This window comes from Bombina bombina, chromosome 1 (assembly GCF_027579735.1).
Source record: "Bombina bombina isolate aBomBom1 chromosome 1, aBomBom1.pri, whole genome shotgun sequence".
Lineage (NCBI taxonomy): Eukaryota > Metazoa > Chordata > Amphibia > Anura > Bombinatoridae > Bombina > Bombina bombina.
Genome location: NC_069499.1, coordinates 1,104,579,196 through 1,104,602,130, shown reverse-complemented (window position 1 = coordinate 1,104,602,130; position 22,935 = coordinate 1,104,579,196). Strand labels below are relative to the sequence as shown.

The window sequence follows — 22,935 nt, the reverse complement described above, 5'->3', positions numbered from 1 at the left end:
ACTCCACAAGTAACCCTTGGATTCACACCAATGAAGATATTTACACCATATCTTATGATAGATTTTCCTGATGACAGGCTTTCGAGCCTGAATCAAGGTATCAATGACCGACTCGGAGAAACCACGTTTTGATGAAATCAAGCGTTCAATCTCCAAGCAGCCAGACGCAGAGAAATTAGATTTGGATGTTTGAATGGACCTTGGAGTAGAAGGTCCTGCCTCAGCGGTAGAGTCCATGATGGTATGCGGATCTGGTGGACATGTCATCCTCTCCAAGTCCTGCGTGGCCACGCAGGCGCTATCAAAATCACAGAAGCTCTCTCCTGTTTCATCTTGGCAATCAGACGGGGGAGGAGAGGAAACGGTGGAAACACATAAGCCAGGCTGAAGGACCAGGGCACTGCTAGAGCATCTATCAGCGCTGCCTGGGGATCCTTTGACCTGGACCCGTAACAAGGAAGCTTGGCGTTCTGACGAGACGCCATCAGATCCAGTTCTGGTTTGCCCCATTGTTGAATCAGCTGGGCAAATACCTCCGGATGGAGCTCCCACTCCCCCGGATGAAAAGTCTGCCGACTTAGAAAATCCGCCTCCCAGTTCTCTACTCCTGGGATAAGGATAGCTGAGAGATGGCAAGAGTGAACCTCTGCCCATAGAATTATCTTGGAAACCTCCATCATTGCCAGGGGACTCCTTGTTCCCCCTGATGGTTGATATAGGCTACAGTCGTGATATTGTCCGACTGAAATCTGATGAACCTGGCCGCAGCTAGTTGAGGCCAAGCCTGATGAGCATTGAATATTGCTCTTAGTTCCAGAATGTTTATCGGAAGGAGGGCTTCCTCCTGAGTCCACAAACCCTGAGCCTTCAGGGAGTTCCAGACTGCGCCCCAGCCCAGAAGGCTGGCATCTGTCGTCACTATAGTCCACTCTGGCCTGCGGAAACTCATTCCCCTGGACAGATGGACCCGAGATAACCAGCAGAGAAGAGAATCCCTGGTCTCTTGATCCAGATCTAACAGAGGAGACAAATCTGTGTAGTCCCCATTCCACTGGTTGAGCATGCAAAGTTGCAGTGGTCTGAGATGTAGGCGGACAAACGGAACTATGTCCATTGCCGCTACCATTAGGCCGATCATTTCCATAAACTGAGCCACTGACGGCCGAGAAGTGGAATGAAGAGCACGGCAGGAAGTTAGAAGCTTTAATATCCTGACCTCTGTCAGAAATTTTTTAATTTCTACTGAATCTATCAGAGTTCCTAGGAAGGAAACTCTTGTGAGAGGAGAGAGAGAACTCTTTTCTATGTTCACTTTCCACCTGTGAGACCTCAGAAAGGCCAGAACAATGTCCGTATGGGACTTGGCGATTTGAAAAGTCGACGCCTGAATCAGAATGTCGTCTAGGTAAGGGGCCACCGCTATGCCCTGCGGCCTTAGAACCGCCAGAAGGGTCCCTAGAACCTTCGTAAAGATTCTTGGTGCCGTGGCTAACCCGAAGGGAAGAGCCACAAACTGGTAATACCTGTCTAGGAAGGCGAACCTGAGGAACTGATGATGATCTCTGTGAATCGGAATGTGGAGATAAGCATCCTTTAAGTCCACTGTAGTCATATATTGACCCTCCTGGATCATAGGGAGGATGGTTCGGATTGTCTCCATCTTGAAGGATGGGACCCTGAGAAATTTGTTTAGGATCTTGAGATCCAAGCTAGGTCTGAAAGTTGTACCAAACAAACAAAGGAGCCTGGCTAACAGAAAGGATACTTTCACAAATCTTCACCAACCTCTCGGTTCAGGGACATCCATGAAGGGAAAACACACACCGGTCAGTATACTAAAAACAGGATCTTTATTGGAGTGGATAAAAACAAAGTAGGAGACAAGGCTCCATTAAACAGGAGAAAAGGCTACAGCTTGACTGACTGCAGACATGTTTCGCGTGTGTCTACACGCTTGTTCACTGCTGTCTGTCAGCTGTACAATTTGCCTCTATTTAAAGAGGCCTGTCTCAATTAAAATCAAATTTGCATTTAACCCTTTCCTGTTAGCCAGGCTCCTTTGTTTGTTTGGTACATACGTCATAAGTGTACGCCGGAAGCGGAGGCGTTAGGACCAGAGCTCCAGGAAGCATCACCGGACGAAGGACATGTGCCTACGCTGAAGCGAACGCAACCTGAATGCACGGATCTCTGGAAGTGGTAAGCGCCAACCTTCTTTTCTCTTTTGTTTGCTGTGATTTATTCGCTTGGTTGGTGGCAGCAGGACCACGGGGGATCGTAAATATATGTGCAGGTTTTATATAGCGTTTATGACATGTGCGAGGCTGAAGCAGTCCGTGAACATTACAGCGCATAAGGGGTCACATCCGTACAATTGAAGTGGTAACAAGTCTTATTGAAGAATTTATATATTTGTTCTGTACATAAAGTCTTATAAGGGATACACACAATTAACCGGTCATAACTAACAGGTGTAGTTTGTGTTAAACATTTGGAGTGGGATACACAGGATATACTTACAATGTCAGAACCTACAGATCATACAGATGCCTTTGTACTTAAGGATCTTGCAGCATCTATAGATACATACGATGAGGATGTGGATGACATATTTCAAGAAAATAATAACACACTAGATGGACTTTTCTTTCAAATTGATGAATTGAGACGTAAAGACATCAAGCTGGAATTGGATATAAAAACCTTTTTATTGTATCTGAAACAGAAAAGAATACCAAGAGGACTAAGAATCAAAAAATTTCCTTCCTTCCTAGTGACTGATACGGACTTTGTACAAAAGTGGAATAAAATCTTAGATGACTGTTCTTTTGCCCTTATGGAACTAATAATAACATTGAAAAAACAGCAAAGATTGGACTCTATTAAATACATTAAGACTGTACAATTGGATTTGCAAAAATTCCAGACAGACAAGGAGTTTCCCTCATATGATAAAAAAAAAAAAAAATTTGAGGAGAATGAGTAAATTTACAAAAGAACTATGGGAGTTTAAAAAGCAAAAATTGTCTAGGGATAAAAGGGATTACGAATTCAATAAAGTTTACAGGTGGCAAAGCACAGGGAGGAATGCACGTCATGTGAATCAGTTCAATAAAAATAAGGCAGATATACAGCCTAAGAAAAATGCAAAAAAAGTGCACTTTGCAGAAACTGATTATGATGTGGATTCCTCAGACCATGATTCCAATGAAGACCCTATTGAAACAACAGTAATATCAGCACTAGATGTACCCATACAGGTAGAAGACACTATGTCAAAAAACGAATTGCGCACAGACAGCAAGACAAAAAGAAAAAAACAAGGAGGGGCAGTAGGGGGAGAGGGAAATATAAAGACAGGGAAAACCAGGTATCAGACTCGCACACAATCAAGGAAATACATATGAAAAATGTAGTCAACATTTCAAAGTATGAATTAACAGAAATTGAAAAGGAAGTTCTAAGTTTAGGGCTTAGTTTTACCCCCACGGCCCACTTTGATCTGTTCGGCACCATCCATGATGTTAACAAATTTGTCAGGAAATTGACCCTGAAACAACATTTCTCTGGGTCCATGGATGGTGCTGAACAGACCAATCATATAACACCTTTAAAGCAGAATTTGGAAAAGGATACATTAACATTTAATGAACAATGTCTGGTTATGGACATGACAATGTTACTTGATACTAACTCTGATATAGAGACCACAGACACGGTACTAACTTTTAAACCAAGTATGCAGAAAAGCATTTTCTATCCTGTAAATAGCAGAAGCAAAAGCATAGATATATTTCAGCGCACAGTGGAACAAAAACTAATAAAATTGTCTGAAAATCTGACCTCCCAAAAATCATCAAAAAGTCAATATCTACACAATCTTACACTGACACAGAAAGGAGCTCTAAACAAACTAAAATGCAATCATGATATAGTGATTAAAGAATCAGACAAAGGTGGGAATGTAGTGGTCATGGACCGTGGGTATTACATCTCAGAAGCCCTAAGACAATTAAATGACCCAGAAATCTATACCAAATTAACCTTTAATCCCACACAAAAATTTAGAGCTAAATTGGAAGATATTTTGCAACTAGGCAAACAAGCAGGTGCATTCAAGGAAACTTATTTTGACACTTTACTCCCGCCTACTCCACTCACGCCCATTTTCTATTTTGTTCCTAAACTACATAAGGACAACCTAAATCCCCCCGGTAGACCCATCATATCGGGGGTGGGCTCCCTTCTCGAACCATTATCTGAATTGGTTGATTGTTATCTACAACCATTAGTGGGGACACTAATGAGTTACATCAGAGACTCAACCCAGGTATTAAATAAAGTAAATCAAATTAAGTGGCAGGAATCCTATAGGTTTCTTACAATTGATGTTACATCTTTGTACACTTCCATTCCACACCACCTAGGTCTGACGGCAGTATCTTATTTTCTGAATAATTTTTCTAACTATTTTTTCTAACTATAGCAAAGATATTATTTATTTTTTACTTACAGCTATAGAATTTTTGTTACAACATAATTTTTTCATCTTTGAGGGGGACTGCTATCTCCAGAGGCGTGGCACTGCCATGGGGGCAAAATTTGCCCCCTCCTATGCCAACCTGTTCATGGGTTGGTGGGAGGCGTGCCACGTCTATGGAGATGGCAATCCTCTAAAGGAACATTTTGTATACTATGGAAGGTACATTGATGACTTGTTGGTGGTGTGGAATGGAGATGAAACATCCATACAAAATTTCATCAGGAATATCAATTCCAATGATATGAATTTAAAATTCACAGCAGAGTATAACAGGACCACCATTAAATTCTTGGATTTGGAGTTGGTGGTGGATCCAGAAGCAAATATAATAAATACTACAGTATATAGGAAACCCACAGGTGGCAACACAATTTTAAATTATAAATCGTGTCACCCTAGACATGTCAAGAAGGCAATTCCAAAAGGTCAGTTCCTGAGAACCAGACGAATATGTTCAAATGAACAAAACTATGATACTCAATGCAAAATCTTGGAAAATAGATTAATAGAAAGAGGGTATCCAGAGCCACTATTAAAAAGAACAAAAGAGGAGGTAGATCGAATACCTAGGGAAAATCTCTTAAAATACAAAAACCAGCACGGAGACAAATACAAAAAGGGAAAAATTACAAAAAATAAAATTGTCTTTAGCACCCCCTACAGTCTGGAGTTCAATAAAATTTGCAACATTATAAAAGAGAGTTTACCCATCTTAGCTGTAGACTCAGGTTTAGAAGAGATCACAAGAGAAGGCTGCAAATTTGTATCAAGAAAGGGTCTCACCATTGGGAATATGGTAGCCCCATCTGATTTACCCTTTGTACATAAAAAAACATGGTTACCTAATAGATTAGGGTTCTTCAAATGCAAAGCACAGAGATGTAAAACATGTGACTACATAAAAGAGGGAACCAAATTTAAGTCTACAGTAACAGGCCGTGAATATGACATTAAATTTAGTCTAAATTGTAAATCAACACATGTCATATATCTCCTGACCTGTAGGGGGTGCCAGATCCAATACGTTGGTAGAACGAAACGTTGTGTCAAAGATAGGGCTCTAGAACATATACGAGACATTGAGGACCCAGACAGGGATACACCGGTCTCAAGACATTTTAAAAATATGCATCAGGGGGATGCCTCATTGCTTTGTATACAGGCAATTGATTATGTGAAGAAACATAAAAGAGGGGGTAACAGGGAATATAGACTCAATTTCAAGGAAGCAAAGTGGATTTTTGAGTTAAAAACCAGTCACCCTAATGGTATTAATAAGGAGAGCGATGTTAATTTATTTGTTTAATAAATCCAAGTAAGAATTCATCAATCAGGTATATTTGTAGAAAATATTAAGAGCTCTTTAACCTTATACAGCCTTAAAACATCCAATATTTACCCATATAGAGTTTTTCTTAGTCTTTCCAGTGTTAACTATTTATATGTATATGATCTTAGTATCTGACTTTGTTTCTCATCTGACTCTGTGTACCATCAATCAAACTAGAAGGGAAAGGGTTAAATGCAAATTTGATTTTAATTGAGACAGGCCTCTTTAAATAGAGGCAAATTGTACAGCTGACAGACAGCAGTGAACAAGCGTGTAGACACACGCGAAACATGTCTGCAGTCAGTCAAGCTGTAGCCTTTTCTCCTGTTTAATGGAGCCTTGTCTCCTACTTTGTTTTTATCCACTCCAATAAAGATCCTGTTTTTAGTATACTGACCGGTGTGTGTTTTCCCTTCATGGATGTCCCTGAACCGAGAGGTTGGTGAAGATTTGTGAAAGTATCCTTTCTGTTAGCCAGGCTCCTTTGTTTGTTTGGTACATACGTCATAAGTGTACGCCGGAAGCGGAGGCGTTAGGACCAGAGCTCCAGGAAGCATCACCGGACGAAGGACATGTGCCTACGCTGAAGCGAACGCAACCTGAATGCACGGATCTCTGGAAGTGGTAAGCGCCAACCTTCTTTTCTCTTTTGTTTGCTAGGTCTGAAAGTTCCCTCTTTTTTTTGGGAACTATAAACAGGTTTGAATAGAAACCCAGCCCCTGTTCCTCCTTTGGAACTGGGTGGATCACTCCCATAACCAGTAGGTCTTGAACACAACTTAAGAATGCCTCTTTCTTTGTCTGGTTTACAGATAGTTGTGAGAGATGAAATCTCCCCTTTGGAGATGTACCTTTGAATTCCAGAAGATACCCCTGGAAACAATCTCTAGTGCCCAGGGATCCTGGACGTCTCTTGCCTGGGCGAAGAGAAAAAAGTCTGCCCCGACTAGATCCGGTTCCGGATCGGGGGCTACTCCTTCATGCTGTCTTAGAGGCAGCAGAAGGTTTCTTGGCCTGCCTCCCCTTGTTCCAAGCCTGTTAGGTCTCCAGACTGATTTGGACTGGGCAAAATTTCCCTCTTGTTTTGCATTAGAGGAAGCTGAAGCTGCGCCACTCTTGAAGTTTCGAAAGGAACGAAAATTATTCTGTTTGGCCCTTAATTTATTGGACCTATCCTGAGGAAGGGCGTGACCTTTTCCTCCGGTAATATCAGAGATGATCTCCTTCAGACCAGGCCCGAATAGGGTCTGTCCTTTGAAAGGGATGTTAAGAAGCTTAGACTTTGAAGTAACGTCTGCTGACCAGGACTTAAGCCATAGCGCCCTACGCGCCAGAATGGCAAAACCTGAATTCTTAGCCGTTAGCTTGGTTAAATGAAAAACGGCGTCAGAAATAAAGGAATTAGCTAACTTAAGAGCTTTAATCCTGTCTAAAATATCATCTAACGGGGTCTCCACCTGAAGAGCCTCCTCAAGAGCCTCAAACCAAAAAGCCGCTGCAGCAGTAACTGGGGCAATGCATGCAAGAGGCTGGAGAATAAAACCTTGATGTATAAAAATTTTCTTAAGGAGACCTTCCAATTTTTTTATCCATAGGATCTAGGAAGGCACAACTGTCCTAGACGGTGATAGTTGTACGCTTAGCTAGGGTAGAGACTGCTTCCTCCACCTTAGGGACCGTCTGCCACGAGTCCCGTATGGCGGCATCTATGGGAAACATCTTTTTAAAAGCAGGAGGGGGAGAGAACGGCACACCTGGTCTATCCCATTCCTTAGTAATAATTTACGAAAACCTCTTAGGGACTGGAAAAACATCAGTTTAAACAGGCACTGCAAAGTATTTGTCCATCTTACACAATTTCTCTGGAACTACAATGGGTTCAGTCATCCAGAGTCGCTAAAACCTCCCTAAGCAATAAGCGGAGGTGTTCGAGCTTAAATTTAAACGCTGTCATTTCAGAATCGGACTGAAGCAACGCCTTCCCTGAGTCTGAAATGTCACACACAGATAGAAGCTCTCCTGCCTCAGCTTCTGAGTATTGTGAGGGTATATCGGACACAGGTATTAAAGCGTCAGAAAGCTCTGTATTAGTTCTAGCCCCAGAGCTGTCTCGCTTTCCTTGTAACCCTAGCAGTTTGGACAACACCTCTGAGAGGGTAGCATTCATAACTGCCACCATGTCCTGTAAGGTAAAAGAATTAGACGCGCTAGATGTACTTGGCATCACTTTAGCGTGAGTTATAGGTCCTGACACATGGGGAGAGCTAGATGGCATAATCTCCCTTTTTTCTGTCAGAGAATCCTCTGGAGATAAATCTTTAAGCGCCATAATATGGTCTTTATAGTTTATAGAAATTTCAGTACATTTGGTACACATTCTAAGAGGGGGTTCCACAATGGCTTCCAAACATATTGAACAAGGATTTTCCTCTATGTCAGGCATGTTTAACAGACTAGCAATGAGACAAGCAAGCTTGGAAAACACTTTAATAAAGGTGAAACAGCAATTAAACAAAAACGTTAATGTGTCTTTAAGAGAAAAAAACTAGCACTTAAACTGCAAAACAGTGTAAAAATATAGTAAAGTCTTCAAAATTTTTACAGTGTGTGTAAGGGACTAAAGCAACATTGCACCCACTTGCAAATGGATGATTAACCCCTTAGCCCCCAAACCGGATTTAAAAAAACGCCAACCACCGGTAAGACAGTTGAGCACCTTGCCACAGCTCTGCTGAGGCTCCTACCTGCCCTCAAATACGATTTAGAGAAGAAATAAACCCTTTATAATTGGTCCTCAGATGCCAGAGGACTCCTCTAGGGAAGCTGGATGTCTCAGTGTGAAGGAAAACTGCGCATCTAGAGCGTGAAAATAGGCCCCTCCCACCATGTACTGGATGTCAGAGGGGCCTTAAGAAAATACTCCTAGGAGTATCTGACTAGCCATGTGGAAAACTAGGCCCCAAATAAAGACTTTTCTCCCTCAGAGAAAAAAACTCCTATTTATGAAACATGTAAACGTTTTGTCACTAAGTAATATGAGTATAAACATGAGTATTACCCTGTTTTGTAAGCATGATCCCAGTCGTTGTTAAATCACTGCATCTAGCTTACCTCAAATACACAAGGCTCTGTCAGCATTTTCTAGAACTTCATCTCTAGAAATAAAAATACTGAACATACCTCAAAGCAGGTAATCTGCAGACCGTTCCCCCAACTGAAGTTTTCCCATACTCTTCAGTTATGTGTGAGAACAGCAATGGACCTTAGTTACAAACCGCTAAGATCATCAACCTCCAGGCAGAATTCTTCTTCTAATTTCTGCATGAGAGTAAAACAGTACAACGCCGGTACCGTTTAAAAATAACAAACTCTTGATTGAAGGTAACACTATACTAAGTCACCACATATCTCTTGATACTTCCTATCTTGTCGAGAGTTGCAAGAGAATGACTGGGGGTTAGGGGAGGAGCTATATAGACAGATCTGCTGTGGGTGTCCTCTTGCAACTTCCTGTTGGGAAGGAGAATATCCCACAAGTAATGGATGAACCCATGGACTGGATACACCTTACAAGAGAAAGCCAAACATCCTAATTGCAATCCATAAATGAACACAGATGCAACAAACATACACACATCCATGCAAACTGGGCATCCCCAGTTATCAAGCAGCAAAAAAACTTGAGTGGTGGAGGTCAGACTATAGAGCAAAAAGTCAAAACCCTAGCTTTATATGGAAACCATGGGCATATACTGATGTTAGATGCAAGCAATGAAATGAACAAGTAAGATAAGGCAGTTCATGCACTTGTAGCGATCAAGCAAGATAAGGCAGTTCATGCACTTGTAGCGATTCATGCAGAATATGAAAATGTGGTTAGTAAGCTGACAGTTGCAAAGATGACAAGTTATGCCAAACAATCAAGAATATGTAGCAATATATCTCCCAAAGTATCAAATGAGGCAATGTTCATGCATACAATATTGCTAAATTCATGTGGATGCTTCCAATTTCCTCAAAGTGTGATTTGGGACTAAGTGTAAACCTGCTCCGGCATTCGAGGACCAAAGTCCGGCGGCGAGTAGCAACTGTGTAAGAGTAGCGCTCTGTGAGCGATCTCACCCAATCCGTGTAGGGTCTCGGAAAACTGAATGAACACTGTCCATGAGAAGACATACAACAGCGGTAATGATTGTGGCAATCCCCAGCGTGTATCAGGCTGTCAGCGTTCCAAACCAGCATGCTCGCATGAACTGCCTTATCTTGCTTGATCGTTACAAGTGCATGAACTGCCTTATCTTACTTGTTCATTTCATTGCTTGCATCTAACATCAGTATATGCCCATGGTTTCCATATATAGCTAGGGTTTTGACTTTTTGCTCTATAGTCTGACCTCCACCACTCAAGTTTTTTTGCTGCTTGATAACTGGGGACGCCCCGTTTGCATGGATGTGTGTATGTTTGTTGCATCTGTGTTCATTTATGGATTGTAATAAGGATGTTTTGCTTTTTTGATGTTTATTTCTCTTGTTAAGTGTATCCAGTCCACGGATCATCCATTACTTATGGGATATTAACTCCTCCCCAACAGGAAGTGCAAGAGGATTCACCCAGCAGAGCTGCTATATAGCTCCTCCCCTAACTGCCATTACCAGTCATTCTCTTGCACCCAACGAATAGATAGGATGTGTGAGAGGACTGTGGTGATTATACTTAGTTTCATACCTTCAATCAAAAGTTTATTTTATAATAGCACCGGAGTGTGTTATTCCTTCTCTGGTAGAATTTGAAGAAGAATCTACCTGAGTTTTTCTATGATTTTAGCCGGAGTAGTTAAGATCATATTGCTGTTTCTTGGCCATCTGAGGAGAGGTAAACTTCAGATCAGGGGACAGCGGGCAGATTAATCTGCAAAGAGGTATGTAGCAGCTTATTATTTTCTGACAATGGAATTGATGAGAAAATTCTGCCATACCGATATAATGTAAACTCAGCCTTAAATGCAGTAGCAGCAACTGGTATCAGGCTGTCATGTATGTATATTTTACACTTCAGTATTCTGGGGAATGGCACTTCACTGGAATTATACTGTATGCATAAAACTTTAGCCTAATTTGCAGGGACTAGCAACAGGCTTTTTAATAACACTCAATTTATTAATGTTAAACGTTTTTTGCTGGCATGTAAAATCGTTTAATTTTCTGAGGTACTGGGTGAAAAAATGTTTTGGGCACTATTTTTTTCCACTTGGCAGTCGTTTTATTTAATTTATGACAGTTTTCTGATCTCTCTCACTGTTATGTGTGAGGGGGAGGGGCCTTTTTTGGCGCTTTTGCTACGCATCAAAAAATTCAGTCAGAAGTTTGTCTTCCCTGCATGATCCGGTTCATCTCTACAGAACTCAGGGGTCTTCAAAACTTGTTTTGAGGGAGGTAATCACTCACAGCAGAGCTGTGAGATTGTAGTTGACTGTGATAAAAAAACGTTTATTTCTGTATTTTTTTTCTGCTATCAGGGTTAGTTATCCTTTGCTAATGGGAGCAATCCTTTGCTAAAATTGTGTTTTTTACAAAGATTTGATGCTATAACTTTTCAGTTTATTAATTTTCAACTGTCATAACTTTTTCTGTGCTTCTTATAGGCACAGTACGTTTTCATATTATAGTAAATTACTTGAAAAGTATTTCCAAGTTGCTAGTTTATTTGCTAGTGTGTTAAACATGTCTGATTCAGAGGAAGATATCTGTGCTATATGTGCTAAAGCCAAAGTGGAGCCCAATAGAAATTTATGTACTAACTGTATTGATGCTACTTTAAATAAAAGTCAATCTGTACAAATTGAACATATTTCACCAAACAACGAGGGGAGAGTTATGCCGACTAACTCGCCTCACGTGTCAGTACCTGCATCTCCCGCTCGGGAGGTGCGTGATATTGTAGCGCCGAGTACATCTGGGCGGCCATTACAAATCACATTACAGGATATGGCTACTGTTATGACTGAAGTTTTGGCTAAATTACCAGAACTAAGAGGTAAGCGTGATCACTCTGGGGTGAGAACAGAGTGCGCTGATAATATTAGGGCCATGTCAGACACTGCGTCACAATTTGCAGAACATGAGGACGGAGAGCTTCATTCTGCGGGTGACGGTTCTGATCCAAACAAACTGGATTCAGATATTTTAAATTTAAGCTGGAAAACCTCTGTGTATTACTAGGGGAGGTGTTAGCGGCTCTGAATGATTGTAACACAGTTGCAATACCAGAGAAAATGTGTAGGTTGGATAAATATTTTGCGGTACCGGCGAGTACTGACGTTTTTCCTATACCTAAGAGACTTACTGAAATTGTTACTAAGGAGTGGGATAGACCCGGTGTGCCGTTCTCACCCCCTCCGATATTTAGAAAGATGTTTCCAATAGACGCCACCACACGGGACTTATGGCAAACTGTCCCAAAGGTGGAGGGAGCAGTTTCTACTTTAGCTAAGCGTACCACTATCCCGGTGGAGGATAGCTGTGCCTTTTCAGATCCAATGGATAAAAAGTTAGAGGGTTACCTTAAGAAAATGTTTGTTCAACAAGGTTTTATATTGCAACCTCTTGCATGCATTGCGCCTGTCACGGCTGCAGCAGCATTTTGGTTTGAGTCTCTGGAAGAGACACTTGAATCAGCTCCATTAGATGAGATTACACACAAGCTTAAAGCCCTTAAGTTAGCTAACTCATTTATTTCAGATGCCGTAGTACATTTAACTAAACTTACGGCTAAGAATTCCGGATTCGCCATTCAGGCACGCAGAGCACTGTGGCTAAAATCCTGGTCAGCTGACGTTACTTCTAAATCTAAATTGCTTAATATACCTTTCAAAGGGCAGACCTTATTCGGGCCCGGGTTGAAAGAAATTATCGCTGACAAAGGCCATGCCCTGCCTCAAGACAGAGCCAAACCTAAGGCTAGACAGTCTAATTTTCGTTCCTTTCGTAATTTCAAAGCAGGAGCAGCATCAACTTCCTCTGCACCAAAACAGGAAGGAGCTGTTGCTCGCTACAGACAAGGCTGGAGACCTAACCAGTCCTGGAACAAGGGCAAGCAGGCCAGGAAACCTGCTGCTGCCCCTAAGACAGCATGAATCGAGGGCCCCCGATCCGGGAACGGATCTAGTGGGGGGCAGACTTTCTCTCTTCGCCCAGGCTTGGGCAAGAGATGTCCAGGATCCCTGGGCGTTAGAGATCATATCTCAGGGATACCTTCTAGACTTCAAATTCTCTCCCCCAAGAGGGAGATTTCATCTGTCAAGGTTGTCAACAAACCAAATAAAGAAAGAGGCGTTTCTACGCTGCGTACAAGATCTTTTATTAATGGGAGTGATCCATCCGGTTCCGCGGTCGGAACAAGGACAAGGGTTTTACTCAAATCTGTTTGTGGTTCCCAAAAAAGAGGGAACTTTCAGGCCAATCTTGGATTTAAAGATCCTAAACAAATTCCTAAGAGTTCCATCGTTCAAAATGGAAACTATTCGGACAATTTTACCCATGATCCAAAAGGGTCAGTACATGGCCACAGTGGATTTAAAGGATGCTTACCTTCACATACCGATTCACAAAGATCATTACCGGTATCTAAGGTTTGCCTTTCTAGACAGGCATTACCAGTTTGTAGCTCTTCCATTCGGATTGGCTACGGCTCCGAGAATCTTCACAAAGGTTCTGGGTGCTCTTCTGGCGGTACTAAGACCGCGAGGAATTGCGGTAGCTCCGTACCTAGACGACATTCTGATACAAGCTTCAAGCTTTCAAACTGCCAAGTCTCATACAGAGTTAGTACTGGCATTTCTAAGGTCGCATGGATGGAAGGTGAACGAAAAGAAGAGTTCTCTCTTTCCACTCACAAGAGTTCCCTTCTTGGGGACTCTTATAGATTCTGTAGAAATGAAGATTTACCTGACAGAAGACAGGTTAACAAAGCTTCAAAATGCATGCCGTGTCCTTCATTCCATTCAACACCCGTCAGTAGCTCAATGCATGGAGGTGATCGGCTTAATGGTAGCAGCAATGGACATAGTGCCCTTTGCACGCCTACATCTCAGACCGCTGCAATTGTGCATGCTAAGTCAGTGGAATGGGGATTACTCAGACTTGTCCCCTACTCTGAATCTGGATCAAGAGACCAGAAATTCTCTTCTATGGTGGCTTTCTCGGCCACATCTGTCCAGGGGGATGCCATTCAGCAGGCCGGACTGGACAATTGTAACAACAGACGCCAGCCTACTAGGTTGGGGCGCTGTCTGGAATTCTCTGAAGGCTCAGGGACAATGGAATCAGGAGGAGAGTCTCCTACCAAACATTCTGGAATTGAGAGCAGTTCTCAATGCCCTTCTGGCTTGGCCCCAGTTAACAACTCGGGGGTTCATCAGGTTTCAGACGGACAACATCACAACTGTAGCTTACATCAACCATCAGGGAGGGACAAGAAGCTCCCTAGCAATGATGGAAGTATCAAAGATAATTCGCTGGGCAGAGTCTCACTCTTGCCACCTGTCAGCAATCCACATCCCGGGAGTGGAGAACTGGGAGGCGGATTTCTTAAGTCGTCAGACTTTTCATCCGGGGGAGTGGGAACTTCATCCGGAGGTCTTTGCCCAAATACTTCGACGTTGGGGCAAACCAGAGATAGATCTCATGGCGTCTCGACAGAACGCCAAGCTTCCTCGTTACGGGTCCAGATCCAGGGATCCGGGAGCGGTTCTGATAGATGCTTTGACAGCACCTTGGACCTTCGGGATGGCTTATGTGTTTCCACCCTTCCCGATGCTTCCTCGATTGATTGCCAGAATCAAACAGGAGAGAGCATCAGTGATTCTAATAGCGCCTGCATGGCCACGCAGGACTTGGTATGCAGATCTAGTGGACATGTCATCCTGTCCACCTTGGTCGCTACCTCTGAAACAGGACCTTCTGATCCAGGGTCCCTTCAAACATCAAAATCTAATTTCTCTGAAGCTGACTGCTTGGAAATTGAACGCTTGATTTTATCAAAACGTGGTTTTTCTGAGTCAGTTATTGATACCTTAATACAGGCTAGGAAGCCTGTTACCAGAAAGATTTACCATAAGATATGGCGCAAATACTTATATTGGTGCGAATCCAAGAGTTACTCATGGAGTAAGGTTAGGATTCCGAGGATATTGTCTTTTCTACAAGAAGGTTTAGAAAAGGGTTTATCCGCTAGTTCCTTAAAGGGACAGATTTCAGCTCTGTCCATTCTTTTACACAAACGTCTGTCAGAAGTTCCGGACGTTCAAGCTTTTTGTCAGGCTTTAGCTAGGATCAAGCCTGTGTTTAAAACTGTTGCTCCACCATGGAGTTTGAACTTAGTTCTTAATGTTTTACAGGGGGTTCCGTTTGAACCCCTTCATTCCATTGATATCAAGTTGTTATCTTGGAAAGTTCTGTTTTTAATGGTTATTTCCTCGGCTCGAAGAGTTTCTGAGTTATCTGCCTTACATTGTGATTCTCCTTATCTGAATTTTCATTCAGACAAGGTAGTTCTGCGTACTAAACCTGAGTTCCTACCTAAGGTGGTCACTAACAGGAATATCAATCAAGAGATTGTGGTTCCATCTTTGTGTCCTAATCCTTCTTCGAAAAAGGAACGTCTGCTACACAATCTAGATGTAGTCCGTGCCCTGAAATTTTATCCACAGGCAACTAAGGATTTTCGACAAACGTCTTCCCTGTTTGTCGTTTATTCTGGTCAGAGGAGATGTCAAAAAGCTTCGGCTACCTCTCTCTCCTTTTGGCTTCGTAGCATAATACGGTTAGCCTATGAGACTGCTGGACAGCAGCCTCCTGAAAGAATTACAGCACATTCTACTAGAGCTGTGGCTTCCACTTGGGCCTTTAAGAATGAGGCTTCTGTTGAACAGATTTGCAAGGCTGCAACTTGGTCTTCTCTTCATACTTTTTACAAATTTTACAAATTTGACACTTTTGCTTCTTCGGAGGCTGTTTTTGGGGGAGAGGTTCTTCAGGCCGTGGTTCCTTCCGTATAAAGAGCCTGCCTGTCCCTCCCGTCATCCGTGTACTTTAGCTTTGGTATTGGTATCCCATAAGTAATGGATGATCCGTGGACTGGATACACTTAACAAGAGAAAACATAATTTATGCTTACCTGATAAATTTATTTCTCTTGTAGTGTATCCAGTCCACGGCCCGCCCTGTCACTTTAAGGCAGGTAATTTTTCCATTAAACTACAGTCACCACTGCACCCTATGGTTTTCCTTTCTCTGCATGTTTTCGGTCGAATGACTGGTAATGGCAGTTAGGGGAGGAGCTATATAGCAGCTCTGCTGGGTGAATCCTCTTGCACTTCCTGTTGGGGAGGAGTTAATATCCCATAAGTAATGGATGATCCGTGGACTGGATACACTACAAGAGAAATAAATTTATCAGGTAAGCATAAATTATGTTTTTCATTAAAATTTCTCTTTATGCTCATTAATGCTATTCTTTTATTGTATATTCTCATTATTAGTGCGAATATATATATATATATATATATATATATATATATATATATATATATATATATATATATATATATATTCCAAGAAAATATAAATGGTTATCGGAAATGCTCAGTATGGTAAAGTGCACACGGTCTCATGAACTTTTATAGGGTAATAGCTTTCATGGAGGGCTGTTGTATACACAAGGAATGAATCCTGAAGTGTTTTCACAAAACGGCTCCGCTTTTTAGGACCCATAAGCCTTGCTTATTGCCTTCAGCTATAGCAGAGGACTCGCCTGCCTTGTATGTCCACAGCGTTCAGTCGCCCTCCACTCCACCATTCGTTTAGTGCTAATCCTGTTAGTGCACTTAGGCCGGAGTCCCCGAGCTAGGTAATGTACATGTAAAAGATAGGCGAATCCAGCATCCAAATATGGATTAAAAAAATAAGACTTTATTGTATGCTTGTTTAAAATAAAACATGCAGTATGTGTGTTTTGGTGTTGTTGGCCCTAATCATAGATCCCAACAAGGCCGAAACACACAAGATCATGTTTTTTGTCACATACTTCTCACGCTGTATTATTATAAATAGGCATACAATAAAGTCTTTTTATTTTTTAAATCTATATTTGGGTGCTGGATTCTCCCATATTTTTCATGTTATTTTCATAATCTGTTTAAAAGGACAGTTTACCCCAAAAACTTACTTTCTTTTTTTTGTTACCAATTATCCATTTTACCCGCTGGAGTATATTAAATTGTTTACAAATAGCTCCTTAGCCTTTATATTGGCATTTGAAATAGCTGATTTAGGCTGTAGTATACCTACCTATACCTAGGTATAGGCTATTGAGAAACTATGTAAACACAGCCAGCAGAAGAAATTACAGTGGGAGGTGGAAGAGATAAAGCTCTAAAATGTTCATTTTCAATAGTTCTTTATAAGTATTGTACAGAGACAGAAATAAGAAAGGGAAGCATTTGAGTGATAAGATAACGAGATCTGATCTGTCAGCAAGCCAAGCCTATTTTGATGGGCTGTGGTTTCAAAGAGCAAATCCAGCTATTTCTTTTGCATAAATTAGCAATTTCTCATACATTTTTACGCTGCAGCTGTTATAAGTCATGGGAACACATTCAGGGAAAAACTATTTTACAGCTGGTGAGCTGAAGAAATTGAGGTAAAATATCTTCCCTTTTTTACATAGAGATGCTCAGGTGATCTTTTCATGGCAGCTTTTTACAGTTATACTGCATCACTTTCAAGCGATTTAGCGTATGAGTATTATGTCCCTTTAAAGGAATAGTACAGTCAAAATTAAACTTTCATGATTCAGATAGAGCATGCAATTTTAAGCAGCTTTCTAATTTACTCATATTAATTTTTCTTCGTTCTCTTGGTATCTTTATTTGAATATAAGCTTAGGAGCCGGCCCATTTTTAGTTCAGCACCTGGGAAGTGCTTGCTGATTGGTGGCTACATTTAGACACCAATCAAAAAGTGCTACTCAGTTGCTGAACCAAAAATAGGCTGGCTCCTATGCTTACACATGCTTTTTCAAATAAAGATAGCAAGAGAATTAAGAAAAATGACTAGGAGTAAATTAGAAAGTTGCTTAAAATTGCCTGCTCTATCTGGATCATGAAAGTTTAATTTTGACTAGACTATCGCTTTAAGTAATGCAAGTAAAAATATGTAAGATTTGAGATAAACATTTATATAAAACAATGGCTGTCAGAATGACTAAACCAATGTGGTGGTTGGAGCCAATAAAAGTCATGTGTTTGTTTTTTATTTTGCTCAAGCACGTTGTAAGATATTGCCTATAAACATTCAATCTGTTATTTATCACAGTATTCATATTTCATTATACAGTGTTACTGGCAAAGTAACGTGCATATCTGAAGTGCAAAAACCCTAGAATGTTCTTTTTAGGATTCAGATAGCGCATACAATTTTAAACAAACTTTCCAATTTACGTTAATTACATTTTCTTTGTTTTCTTGTTATCCTTTGCTGAAAAGCAGGGATGTTAGTTCAGGAGTGTGCACGTATCTGCAGCACTATATGGCAGCAGTTTTGCAACCTTATACATTAGCAAGAGCACTAGATGGCAGCACTATTTCCTGTCATGTAGTGTTCCCATCTAGATATCTCTTCAATAAAGAATAACAAGAGAACAAAGAAAATTTGATTTAAAAAAAAAAAAAAGGTAAATTGGAAACTTTTTTTAAAAAAACCCCAGAGAATAATAAAGAAATGTTGGGTTTCATGTCCAGTTAATACTTGGGATGGATATGTTACGTATACTGAGGGCAAATCTGTTGTCTGACCATTTGTTTATCCTTTTTATGTAGCCAATAGGAACAACGTTTTGATTAAGGCTGAGGAACAAATATTTACTGTTAAGAATTGTTGCTGTCTAGTGACCTTCTTCTTTTTACAGGAGTGTTATGGAGAAATCCTTTATGGAATATTATGATTTTTATGAAGTGGTTTGCAAGGACAGATTTCACTTACAAGGACAAAACATGCAGGTAATATGCAGTGGATACATCTTTACTAGGCGGTTTTGTGTATGTGTCATTTCAATTTTTTTTTTTTATTATTTTAGAACTTACTAGTTTTATATAAACGTAGTAATTAATCAGCAATTAAAGGGACAATTTTCTTTTTAGTTTATGTGCATATGAAAGAGCAGTAGTCAAAGGGAAATTAAACCCAAAAACATGTAATCCATGATTCTGATATAGCATACAGTTTTATGCACTTTTTTTTTATATAATCCTTTTTGGAAGGAGAAACATTAGGTTCACTAGGTGAACACGTCGGGTAAGCCAATAACAAGAGGCATATATGTGCAGTCGCTATCGCCCAGTAGTGCATTGCTACTGCACAGCCTACCTAGGTGTGTTTTTCAACAAAGGATACCAAGAGAGCAAAGCAAATTATAGAAGTAAATTTGCATGATTATGTGCAACTAAGTCTTGGGACTCTAAACCTCTCTGCCTAAAAGGGACAACTTCCACAGAAAACAATCTATCTATACAGCACAAAAACATAATTTATGCTTACCTGATAAATTTATTTCTCTTGTAGTGTATCCAGTCCACGGATCATCCATTACTTATGGAATATATTCTCCTTCCCAACAGGAAGCTGCAAGAGTCCACCCACAGCAAAGCTGCTATATAGCTCCTCCCCTAACTGCCATATTCAGTCATTCGACCGAAAACATGCAGAGAAAGGAAAAACCATAGGGTGCAGTGGTGACTGTAGTTCAAATGAAAAAATTACCTGCCTTTAAAGTGACAGGGCGGGCCGTGGACTGGATACACTACAAGAGAAATAAATTTATCAGGTAAGCATAAATTATGTTTTCTCTTGTTAAGTGTATCCAGTCCACGGATCATCCATTACTTATGGAATACCAATACCAAAGCTAAAGTACACGGATGATGGGAGGGACAAGGCAGGTACTTAAACGGAAGTTACCACTGCCTGTAAAAAACCCTTTCTCCCAAAAATAGCCTCCGAAGAAGCAAGGTATCAAATTTGTTAAATTTGAAAAGTATGAAGCGCAGACCAAGACTCCGTCTTGTAAATCTGTTCAACAGAAGCCACATTTAAAAAAGGCCCAAGTGAAAACCACAGCTCTAGTAGAATGAGCTGTAATCCCTTCAGGAGGCTGCTGTCCAGCAGTCTCATAAGCTAAATGAATTATGCTTTTTAACCAAAAAGACAGAGAGGCTGCTGAAGTCTTTTGACCTCTCCTCTGTCCAGAATAGACAACAAACAAGGTGAACGTTTGATGAAAACTGTAGTAGCTTGTAAGTAAAACTTTAAAGCACAAACCACGTCCAATATTGTGTAATAGACGTTCCTTCTTTGAGGAAGGATTAGGATACAAGCATGGAACAACTATCTCTTGAGTGATGTACTTGTTAGATACCACCTTAGGAAAAAACCCAGGTTGGTACGCAGGACTACCTTATCCGTACGAAGGACCAGATAAGGAGAATCACATTGTAACACAGATAACTTGGAGACTCTACGAGTCGAGGAATTAGCTACCCAAAAGGAACTTTCCAAGATAAAGATTGATATCTATGGAACAAAAAAAGGTTCAAACGGAACTTCTTGAAGAACCTTAAGAATCAGGTTTAAGCTCCATGGCGGAGCAACAGTTTTAAACACAGGCTTGGATCTAACCAAAGCCTGACCAAATGCCTGAACATCTAGAATACCTGCCAGACGCTTGTGCAAAAAAATAGACAGAGTAAAAATCTGTCCCCTTTTAAGGAATTAGCTGACAACCCTTTTCTCAAAAACATCTTGGAGAAAAGATAATATCCTGGGAATCCAGACTTTACTCCATGAGTAACCCTTGGATTCATAACAATCAGATATTTACACCATATCTATGTTCAATTTTCCTAGAGACAGGCTTTCATGTCTGTATTAAGGTATCAATGACTGACTCGGAGAAGCCATGCTTTGATAACATCAAGCGTTCAGTCTCCAGGCAGTCCATCTCAGATTGATTCTATTTAGATGGTTGAAAGGACCCTGAGGTAGAGGGACCTGTCTCTGAAGCAGAGACCGTGATGGAAAGGATGACATGTCCACCAGATCTGCATACCAGGTCCTGCGTGGCTACGCAGGCGCTGTCAAAAACACCAAAGCCCTCTCCTGCTTGGTCTTGACCTCCGGAGGAAATCCCACTCCCCCGGAAGAAAAGTCTGACGACTTAGAAAATCCACCTCCCAGTTCTCAACACCTGGGATATGGATAGCTGATAGACAAGAGTGAGTCTCTGTCCAGTGAATTATTGTAAGACTTCTAACATCGCTAGGGAACTTCTGTTCCCCCTTGATGGCTGATGTAAGCCACAGTCGTGTATATTGTCCGACTGAGTATGATGTACCTCAGAGTTGCTAACTGAGGCCAAGTCTGAAGAGCATGGAATATCACTCCCAGTTCCAGAATATTTATTAGAAGGAGGGTCTCCTCCTAAGTCCACTATCCCTGAGCCTTCAGGGAGTTCCAGACTGCATCCCAACCTAAAAGGCTGGCATCTATTGTAACAATTGTCCCATCTGACCTGCGGAAGGTCATACCCTTGGACAGATGGACCCGACATAGTCACCAGAGAAGAGAATCTCTGGTCTCTTGGTCCAGGTTTAACAGGGGGACAAATCTGTGTAATCCCCGTTCCTCTGACTGAGCATGCATAGTTGCAGCGGTATGAAATGTAGACGTGCAAACGGTACTATGTCCCTTGCCGCTACCATTAAGCCGATTTCATTCATGTACTGAGCCACCGAAGGGCGCGGATGGGATGAAAAAAAAAAAAAAAAAAAACACACGGCAGAAATTTAGAAACTTTGACAACCTGGACTCCGTCAGGTAAATTTTTATTTCTACAGAATCTATCAGAGTCCCTAGGAGGGAAACCCTTGAGATTGGGGATAGAGAACTCTTTCCTTGTTCACTTTCCACCCATGTGATCTCAGAAATGCCAGTACTACGTCCGTATGAGACTGGGCAATTTGGATGTTTGACGCCTGTATCAGGATGTCGTCTAAATAAGGGGCCACTTCTATGCCCCGCGGTCTAAGGACCGCCAAAGCGACCCCAGAACCTCCATAAAGATTCTTGGGGCTGTAGATATCCCAAAGGAAAGAGCTACAAACTGGTAATGCCTGTCTAGAAAGGCAAACCTGAAAAACGATGGTGATCTTTATGCATCACAATGTGAGGATAAGCATCCTTCAAATCCATTGTAGTCGTCTATTGACTCTCCTGGATCATAGTTAAGATGGTACGAATAGTTTCCATCTTAAATGACTGAATTCTGAGGAATTTGTTTAAGATCTTTAGATCCAAAATAGGTCTGAAGGTTCCCTCTCCTTGGAAACCACAAACAGATTTGAGTAAAAACTCTGTCCCTGTTCCTCTCTTGGAACTGGATGGATCTCGTACACAATGTAAGAATGCCTCCTTCTTTATCTGGTTTGCAGATAATTGTGAAAGGCAAAATCTCCCCTTTTTTTGGGGGGGGAATCTTTGAAATCCAGAAGATATCTCTGGGATATAAATTCCAATGCCTAGGGATCCTGGGCATCTCTTGCCCACGCCTGGGCAAAGAATGAAAGTCTGCCCCCTATAGGATCCGTTACCGGATAGGTGTCCGTTCCTTCATGCTGCCTTAGAGGCAGCAGCAGGCTCCTTGGCCTGCTTATCTTTGTTCCAGGTCCGATTGTCTCCAGACCGCCTTGGACTGAGCAAAAATTCCCTCTTGTTTTGCCTTAGAGGAAGAGGATGCCACACCTGCCCTGAAGTTTTTAAAAGGTACGAAAATTAGACTTTTTTTTTTTTTTTCCCTTGATTTAGACCTATCCTGAGGAAGGGCATGACCTTTTCCTCCAGTGATATAAGCAATAATCTCCTTCAAACCAGGCCCGAATAGGGTCTGCCCCTTGAAGGGAAGTTAAGTAGCTTATTTATTAAAGTCACGACAGCTGACCATGATATAAGCCAT

The 22,935-nt window shown here is 41.3% G+C and overlaps 1 protein-coding gene across 1 annotated transcript in view; it reads left to right on the top strand.

Moving 5' to 3' along the window:
- Positions 1-22,935, top strand: part of UBE2Z (ubiquitin conjugating enzyme E2 Z) — a 33,029-nt gene that overhangs the window by 5,586 nt on the left and 4,508 nt on the right. The window contains exon 6 of the mRNA XM_053697264.1: positions 18,838-18,928. Within this exon, the coding sequence (XP_053553239.1) occupies positions 18,838-18,928 (91 nt within the window). The remainder of the gene's footprint in view (positions 1-18,837; positions 18,929-22,935) is intronic.